This window comes from Misgurnus anguillicaudatus, chromosome 15 (assembly GCF_027580225.2).
Source record: "Misgurnus anguillicaudatus chromosome 15, ASM2758022v2, whole genome shotgun sequence".
NCBI classification, from domain to species: Eukaryota; Metazoa; Chordata; class Actinopteri; order Cypriniformes; family Cobitidae; genus Misgurnus; species Misgurnus anguillicaudatus.
This window is the reverse complement of record NC_073351.2, coordinates 11,970,147-11,980,442: the sequence shown is the minus strand read 5'-3', so window position 1 is coordinate 11,980,442 and position 10,296 is coordinate 11,970,147. Positions and strand designations below refer to the sequence as shown.

The 10,296-nt window shown below is 38.8% G+C and overlaps 1 protein-coding gene across 1 annotated transcript; it reads left to right on the top strand.

Moving 5' to 3' along the window:
* On the top strand, positions 1 to 9,671 carry dact3b (dishevelled-binding antagonist of beta-catenin 3b). Its single transcript, XM_055174435.2, is given in 4 exon segments — positions 1 to 555; positions 7,385 to 7,520; positions 7,958 to 8,050; positions 8,284 to 9,671. Coding segments are annotated over 4 exon segments (1,803 nt in total). The 5' UTR covers positions 1 to 321; the 3' UTR covers positions 9,624 to 9,671.
* The last annotated feature ends 625 nt before the right edge of the window (positions 9,672 to 10,296 follow it).

Sequence of the window (10,296 nt, the reverse complement as noted above, 5' to 3'; positions counted from 1 at the left end):
GATGTGGGCGGGTCATATTCTTCAGGAGGGCGGGAAATGTGATTTTCCACCAATTACAACGAAAAAGGGGCGAGTATTCTAATAAACCAGGGAACACCTCAGTACAGCAATGTGAGGGGCGTGATGAAAACATTGAAAGATGAGATTCCTCGCATCCATGTGAAAGGCGCGTGTTTGGAAAAACATTCAAGCTAGGTGCGCATTTATGCCGTTGTAAGATGACATACGGTTACAGGTAGGCTACCTAAGAAAGAGACTGCAGGTATACGCAGATCATTTTGAGTGATTGATTGCTTTTGTTCTGTGGGGAACGAACTCCTGATGGACCATGAGATTCATCTGATGATGGAAGAAGAGCGCAGTCGGACTAAGGAGCGTCTGGAGGTCAGTTTGGCGTGGCTGTGTGAGCTCGATATATTGAAGTAGCGGCAGGAGAGCCTCGTCTTGGGCGCCCTGGCGCTCGGGGACACAGTGCCGGGGTTCCCGACGTGGGGTGATGTCGGTCCGGCCCGCAGCAGCAGAGAGCACGAGCAGTTGACTCTACGGCGACAACTGGTAAGTGCTGCATTCTGGGTAAAACACAAATGAGGTCAATATGGCAATACATTTCTCTTGAAATGTTTTTTTAAACAAATTAGGTCAGTCTATAAAAAGTGTGCGAGAAAGTTAAAAAACTGCAGTACATTTAGTGTCATATGCACACAAATATCTCATGCATTATAAAAAAGCGAATGGAGTTTACAAAAATAAAAGGCCTGCTTACATGAGATGTTTTTTGAACACAATGCTATTTAAATGCATATTTTGTTTATAACACCAGTGATGACGTTTACAAACAACATCTGTGCATTTTAATGAAAGTGGTGCTGTTTGACAGTTGTGATTGATGTGCGCGTGTAAAGGGGGTGGGGCCCACTAACTGTTAGTTATTTAACTTCCCATTGTTCCTTTTTCATGGATTTACTAATCATTCTGTGTCTTAAGTAATATCTATCAATTTATTTATCATCATATTTTCTTTGCTATATGATGATGTTGTGGCTTAATAATTCCATTATAGCTTAAAATAAATAAAGTTGTTTGATGCATGTTGGGTAGTGTTATTTAATTGTATTTTTTTCTTTCTGTTTACCTATCTTACTTTATTTACGTGGTTAGTTGCGGAATAAAGCCTACTATTTCCAAGGTAATACACTATAAGTGTTTACTCCCTCATGCCCTTTCATTACCTGTCCATCAGTTTTCCTGTCCTGTGTTGGGACCTCACTCTTAACTCATTTTTCAATAATAGGCCTCTGAAAAGGCGGTGAGAGAAATCAAATAAGCAGCGATCTCTTTTCCCCAGAGTGTCAACCTAGCCCCCCCCCCCCCCAGCCCAGTAGGATCAGACAAAAGGGCGCATGGAGCGGAATACTAATAAGTAGAGCCTCACGCAGGGAACAGGCGCGTGCGAGAGAGCTCGAGACGCATCACCTAAATGAGCTGTCAGCAGCGCGCGCTTCACTGGCAACCGGAAACTATTCTTCACTATAGCAGACTGATGAGAGCTGCGCTTACCAAAACCTCTTTCATTAAACAATTAAACACTCCTTAGAACTATCTATCTATCTATCTATCTATCTATCTATCTATCTATCTATCTATCTATCTATCTATCTATCTATCTATCTATCTATCTATCTATCTATCTATCTATCTATCTATCTATCTATCTATCTATCTATCATTTCCTCAGGCAATAGCAGAGGATGGGGTGCTGCTGTATGGTGTTAATACAGCCCTGCGGGTGTCATGTAATTACACATTTAAAATTTAATTAAACAATTAGCAATGCAACTAGGGAAAATCCTTATATCTCCCATTGTTTTTATTTTTATTTTACTGCATATTTAATAGTAAATTTAGCTGTAGTTGTCCCAGCAGTATTTGCAGTATAGCTTGTTTGCACATACAACAATTGGGCAAACACAACATCAGCCCTCAAGGCCAGCGTTTCTCTGCTTTATGTGTTCATGCACGTTTGAATGCATCAATACTAATTATTGCAGTTTAATGATGTAGTTTCTACTTTTGGATTGTGAAATGTGCGTGTGCTGATAAATGGGGGCAGGGTGGTGTGTGTGTGTGGGGGGACTGGTTGTGTTCTATTTTGGCACATTAAAGGCACGGCGCGCACAGCAGCCAGATAATGAGAGTACACACGCAGCTTATCTCCCTCAGGTCCTGTCTGTTTCTGTGGTAATGAGATAGACTGCTGCCTTCTGCATCTGTGATACATTTGAGGTTGATGCGTCAACCAGGTGATTTGTCATGCTGTCTTAAGACAATCTGTGAAGATTAATAGTAAAGCTGAATCAAAGATCTCAAGAGGAAACATGGCGAGCCTCAGTACATGCTTTCATCTAGCCGTTGTGTAATGGTAGAGTTTACAGGCTACGTTATTCCTTCCCTGATTCTCTTTATACTTTAATAGAAAAATGACAAAGTTGTTGTATGTACTATTTCAGTAGCGAGAAATAGACACATATGGATTCAGGGTAGGGTATGAGTAAAATACAGGCAACCTTTAATGCATAAAATAAAGCCTTGAGAAGCAACCCTGCACTTGAGAACGCTGGGAATTCCTTTATTTCAAATACACAAAAAAAGGAACAATGAAAAGGGTTTGTGAAGATGCAAAATTGTAACTTTCCATGCATTCAATTCAAACTATAATATTTCAGACACATCTAAACCTTTTGAATCTGCATGGTTGTGGGATAAAAACCTGAAAAATTATATGTTGGATTTTTAAACTGCATTCGTGTTTTTGCTTTTACCAAATATAAAAGTGTGTCATTTAGTGCCTCAGATCTGTCTTGGATCTGTTTACCTAAATTTTGGTTTTGACATTATAGCGAGGATAAAAGCACTTTTAGCAGTAAATAGAAAAAGTGCTTAAAATTAGAACCCAAGTCAAACCACCTTTGCGTCATAAGCCAGCGAAATATAGGCAAAACCCCAGAACATTATGTGCAGGTGTGTAACACTGTGTTGCAAGGACAAATTCTGCAACAAAAACGGGAAGCGAAAAACACTTTTTGTGGTTCGTGACAAAAGCTTATGCTACAATATCCGGATGTCTTTAGTAAATTATTGATGTTGCAAGTTTGGACCATTTGCTTACATAACTGCCTCCAATGGTGCAGATGAGCAACAGTGCACACTGCTGATGTTTTGACACAGTTGCTATGTTTGAACTTTCCGATCTCTCTGATGAAGCCAATACGGATGTGACTTAAACTGCAATTCATCAATGGCTCCAAAAGAGAGTCAATTCCCATAGACCCCATGTTAAAATGCCCAACATTACAATAGAAAATAATGTGTTTACAGCCTGTTACTAAAAGTGTTTTACTCTGTATAGCTAATTTTGCCCCTCATGATAACTGTGAGGGGGATGAATTTTTTGTAACTCATCCATTTCAATTATATTAAGCCTTAAAGTTCTGCATAATTAAGGGCGTGGCCACCTTAGTGATGGTTGAACTGCCACTGCTGTCACTAGAATCGAGCAAGGCTGGCAATGTTGCAGCAACCAGCCACCTCAGCTTCACCCACGTCCCGCCTCTTGTGATGCGACGGCAGGCACCACCTACTTTAATCTTCAAAAAAGCTCTTTACAAACATATGACGTCACGTAGTTTTACAACTTGATGGTTATCAACGCACCTAATTCGCATTTAGTTACCGTGAGGTGATGAAGTGGTCAATGTAAATATGAGTGTATATTGATGGCTGCCTGCTATTGTTTCCCCTCACTGGGGACAGAGGCACATACGTGTATGGCACGAAATTCACAAATTCCCCTTTTCTGGGTTTTCGTCTCTGATGGCATTCTGTAGAAGCATAGCCCAGGATTATCTTCTCATTGTTTAATGTATTTTATTGAACAACAACTATTCAGTATTAATGCTAAACTAAAGAAATCACTCACTTCTTAAGTGCGTAACGACACATGAAAACTATCAATTGCTAATATTAGCTGTGTATCTGGTGCATTGTAGCAGGACGTACAGTTTGTGATAAAGCAAATGTTTCATCATATTAGAGGTACTTCCTCCCTAGCACGAAATATCTTTACAAACGTATTGCATTTGGCAATGCTATTATCTTTCAATGCTATTCATCTTTCTTTGGCAATGCTATTATCTTTTATCAAGTTTAACCAAACATTTGAACTTTTGCTTTTTGAACTTCATAGTGCCGATGTTCTAGTGGTTCCGGAAACTGTACAAATTAACACTTAAGAGTAGACTACTCACAATGTCCCAAACTCTACTTGCAGAGATGTTAAAAAAGATGTTAACTGTATAGCTAGGGGAACTACCACCGCCAACGTCCCAGGCCAAATTACGAAAGATCACATCTTCAGTCAGCATTTTAAAATATACACATGGAGCGGTTTCCCAGACAGGGATTAGAAAAGTCCTAAACTAAAATAAATGTAATAGCTGTCCAAACTGAAAACAGCTTGTGCTGACATATCTTAAAATATATCAGTGCCCTTTGTTTTGCATCAAAATGCTTACAAGTGATGTTTTTAGTAGGGATGCACCGATAGGATTTTTTGGGCCGATACCGATTTAAACAGACAACTTCTGGGCGATGACGATACCGATATTAAACACTTGTATACAATACTATACAGTTGGTCTATTAGCTAGATTATTTCTGCATCAAATTATTTTTCTGAACATGGATTTGATCTAATTAACATTCAACTGACCAACACAATAAGAGAGGCACAAATTAAGCTAAAACAAATATAATAAGACAGCATGACAACCTTCAAAGGTTGTCAACATTAACTCATTTTTTACATATAATAGATTTCTTTATGTAGTTAATTAATAAACAATTGGTATCGGCCTTTCTTGTGCTAATGCCGATATGCCGATGGTTTCAAATTCATCAAAAATCGGCCGATAAATATCGGCGGCCGATACATCGGTGCATCACTAGTTTTTAGTAAGACATGTTTGATAAAACTATTTATATTTCCTAATTAAACTAAGGCCTAAACTGTAAAAGCTGATGTAGAAGAAATGACAGTATTGCTGGCAGCTGGTTGCCAGTAACTTACTGTAGATTTTACATTTATTTTATTTACTGGCAACAGTTTATTCAGAGTTAAATGAACATTAAACATTGCAGCAACCAGCTGCATAATTACAGCTAATTTTTGTTACAGTGTAGTCCTGGTTTAAGCTAATCCCTATCCGGGAAACCACTCCATAATTACCCATAGACTTGATTGGGTAGACTTTGTGTAGACTTTTTAAATGTGTGTATAAACTATAATTAATGTTCCTACATGTTAAAAATAAAACATCAAACATCCAAATTATTATGCACGTGCCATTTATTTTTCCAATACAGTCAGTAAGTTTACAAATTTATTTTACCCTCAACAGTCATATGACAGTGTGGATGTTGTTATATTTAAATTAAATTGTCAAAAGATATTTTAATACTTTAAAAATATGCTAAAATGCATTATTATGCCAAATTTATAATGATATAATGAATTAAAATAATCCAAAAACCGATATCTGTCAAATGTGCTGCATGGACAGATCATTTTTTCCCAAAAAACAAACACACAATAAATAAAATAAATAATGTATTTACACATGTTGCATAATAATATGAGCATATCTTTGACATGACTTTAACTGTCCCATTCATTGTAAGTATACAAATCTAGATTTTGTCTTTATTTCACATGAAGACGCTAGTATTGCATCCCTAACTTGATGTTTCGAATTATAGTCCACCTCACAGATCTTATATGCACCACAGACTCTTAAATAGGACTAAGGTCAGAGGATGATGGTGGTAATATCTTGATTTCTTTCTTATTTTATGCCCATATGAATTAAAATAGTCAGTGAAGCTTTTTGCAGCATGGGATGGTGTATTATCTCTCATGAAATAAATACATTTATTTCAGAAGACACGATTCCCTTTATATATCATTGTGAAAAACAATCTTTTAGGAACTCTACAAATCTTCTAGATGTCCTTTTGACCCCCTGAGGGACCCTAAAGGGACCTACCATCTTACTTCCCCATATTCTTCTAGCCCAGATCATTACTCTGGCACCTCTCCTAATGTTACAGTCTTTTTTTAACATAGTGGCTATTCACCAACAATCCAGAATGACAGAATCTACATTATTCAGTGTATTATGGCATTTCAATGAATAAATCTGTTTGAAAATAGTCTTCTTGTATTCTGAGCTCACAGCAAATGAAATACAGCTTTATGCACTGAAGGATCCCGTATTGAGGGGTTCTTGGGATTCCAGAGATACTAGCAGGTTTAAATACATGTTTGCTTCTTAACAGAGGCTTTTTTATTGCTGCCTTTTCCTAATATTTTCCTTAAAATACATTTTGAAAAGCCTTTATTGTCAAATCTTTTTGTACTTTGAATCCCTCATGAATCTTAAAATAGTTCAAAGATTTCTGTCCAAAAGACACCTCTTTGCACTTATTGGTTGGATAACATGACCATGCTCCTCCCAAACTTAGTTAAGTAAACTTCATGTGGCACCACATAAGTCAATCAACCAACTAGCCTATCATATCAGTAAGTCAAAAAATGGACGCGTGGGGTCACATACGGGACAAATCAATTTGGCCCAAAATACAGGACATCCCTGCTAGAGTTGGCAAAGATTCAGAATTCATCACTCACCAGCAACCAAAAACTTAACTGATTTTTTATGTATTTAAAATAGGGTGCTTATCTTGTCAGATGTTGAGCTACAGAACAGATTAGCTGTTTCTGAAATTTCTGTGATGACATGAAAAATATCAGCACAGAAAGGGGCTAAATTTATGCCTTGCCCTGCATTGCCCTGATTGTCGCTGTTTCACTTTCTAATGATAGAAAAGAAGTTCCTAAAATGTATGATATAAGAAGCATCTTATGTTTCTGTGCCCTAAAGGGAACGCAGAGATAAATATTTTTTTAGCAAGCCAAGCTCTGGTATATATATATATATATATATATATATATATATATATATATATATATATATATATATATATATATATATATATATTTTTTTTTATGGTCACTTTAAATCGCATGCGATTTTTATTTAAGCCGGTTACTTGATTACTAATAAATCGCCATCACTTGCTTTCAGATGCGATTTATCGTGCAGTTCTGACTACGCTCTAAATCTCATCATACGATTATGCAACTTTAGCCAGGTTTTCATAGCCGGGGTCACATTTTCTCTGCGATGAATGTATAGTGTTTACATTTGCTTTTATTTGTAGTATGTCTGTGATTGTGCTGCTAATTATTTTCCGTGCTCCTCTGCAGAACCGCCTCCAGGACGCCCCCAGCCTGTTGATACTGGCACTGCAAGAGCAACTCAGTGAATTGAGTGTGGATACAGGACTCACATGTGAGCAAAATACAGAGGAGGAACTGGACAGCCCCAGTGCATCCAGCTCAGGTATACGAGTATATATATATATATATATATATATATATATGTGTGTGTGTGTGTGTGTGTGTGTGTGTGTTTGTATAAATTTAAAAAGTACATTTAAAAAGTCCCCACATAGTCTATACAATCTACATGTACATATAGTTTTAAAATGCTATCTGAAGCCGTGATCTTTTTTAATTTTGGCAGTGGTTGTTCCCCTATTTATACAGCTAACATATTTTTAAAACCTCTGCAAGAAGAGATTGAGAAGGGACATTCTCAATTCTCAAGGGACTAGTTTTTTTTGTAGCCTGATTACGCTGTTACATGTAATCCGTTACTCCCTAAACCTGTTGGTATGTTTGGCTGTCAGTGTGTATTGTCTTATGTCTAACAGAACCATAAAACATCAAGATGTCCTGAATGATTGAAAGTTTTTTTACTTATTTTGATTCCCTTAGGGTTTTATGAGCAAAGTGAGTGTCTGTCTCCTTCACTGCATACTTGTTCCTCTCCATACCTTGCTGTCCCCAGTCACAGGCCCAGATCTGTGGGTAAGTGTTTACTTTCATCATAACGACACATTACCCCCAAAAAAGTGTTATTCTATTAAGAAATAAGGATTCACTAGGTACTGTATATACTGTGACACTCAATCTGTGGTTCTCAAAATCTGTAACGATTAGGAAACTCAGAAATATTGTAAATGTATATCTTCGCAAGTCACTTTGTATAAAAGCATCTGCCAATTTTAATAATAAGACTTTATTATACTTTACGTTTACAGATGCCTACATGCTGGACTGGGAGGGTCATATGGAGCCCCCAATACATGCCACCCTACCCCGCTCGTTTTCTGCCCCTTACCCCCCATTAGAGGGTATCGCTGAGGGAACAGAGGAGGAAGAGGATGATGAAGGTAGCACTCGATGGGCCACAGATCCAAGGGTGGAGTTTGGGTCCTTGTCTGTTGAGGACGAAAGCCTTACACCCGAGTTAAGTCTCACCGAAGATTCTACAGTAAAAACAGATGATGGCCCAACAGCTGAGGACATCCAGCGGGCCATGCGTGTAGAAACATACATCCTGACTCTCTTGCAGCGTCGACACCACAGGGGGATGTCTGAACTTAACTCTGATCTTAATAGGTGGCAGTACCCATACCAGGACAGTTACCCAGACCAACTCGAACAGCATGAATGGGCGGCTCTCTCAGAGGATGAGAATCAAGATGATGATCCCCAAGAGGGATGTTACATGAACCTTCTTAATTCCCAGACTGGACCAACTTCACTGGACAGCGAGAATCCAGAGTCCTCCTTGGAGATGGATCAATATGGAGTCGCAGATGTCAGCTCCAGCACAGACGAAACCGACTCACCTCAGCATCAACGTGGTTATTTTGAATGCCACCCCACTATGGTGGACACCATGAAACCACATATTCACACCTGTTGCAATCAGACCTGCTCAGCTATGCCCCGTGAGCAACACCAGCATCTTGCTTCTCCTCAAGACTGGGCTCTTTTTCGCTCTCTAGCCAGAATTTCAAAAGAAAGGTGGACATCTAGAGGAAACGGACACACCAGCACAACCAGTCGTTCTCGATCAGAGGACGGTTCTTCCTCTCAAGGATGGGCCACCTCGGCAGAGCACAAATATTTTACAGTTGGACGGGACACGGGCAGGCAACACGATGACAAATTTTCCACATCCAGTCAGCGGCTCTGGTGCTCCTCGGCCGATGTCAGTCAAGAGGAGAATGAGGGAGCTTATAGAGCGGAGGTGCGTGGAAGCAGACACAACCATGTATCTGGACACAGTTTTGTTCAGTTAACGAAGCAGGATAAGAGGGTAGGGAAGGGGTTGGAGAGGGCTGTTGAGCCAACCGATGGTTCTGACTCCAGTCTGAGTGGGACTTTCTCCCCAGGGTCCAGTTCGGCGTCTAGCGATTCAGACGAGAGTGGAGGGCTTGTCTGGCCTCAGCAATTGCCCCCTCGCTTGCCCCCATCCTCTTCCAACCAAAATTCCTCCAATTCTGTGGTCAAGATTAAAGCCTCACACGCACTAAAAAAGAAGATCATGCGCTTTCGCTCGGGATCTCTTAAACTTATGACCACTGTCTGATTCTGACCACCAAATAAATACATAAACATCTATGCCCACTTCATAGCACTTGCTGAGTACTGTGGATCGCATTTTTGCCATACTTGAATAGTTCATCTAAGGATGTTTTATACTTTAAACAGAAATTCTGGATGTTCCAGAAATTCATATTGAGTGGATGTAAGGGAGGAATGGATCTCAGTAATCGAACCTTCTCTCCATATCTCCTAAGAGAAATCACGGAAGAGACGTCTTTTATATCTTATTGTTCCTCCTAGTGGTATTGAGATTAAATGGAAAGCAGATAGAACATTTTGGATGTTTCTTGCAGGTCCTGAAAAACCCATCAGAATACTCACACATCTTCATATCTGAAATCCATTAGATTTTAATATCCCAAACATTTCACATCAAATAGATCCAAAACCAGATTGTCCTAGCTATGAAATCCGCAATATTCTTTTTAATTTTTTACATCTATTTTTACAATAGTCTCATTTGCATAAATTTCTCCTAAGCATTTTTTAGAAACACCTGAGACAAAGGTGATACTTAAAGGAGTCATATAACGTTGCTAAGAAGAATTGTGTGTAATGCAATGTGTTTACGTGGTTTTAAACACATTATTTTTCACATGCCATATATTGTAAGTACTGCCTTTCTGAAACTCTTTGATTTTTACAAAGTTCAGCAT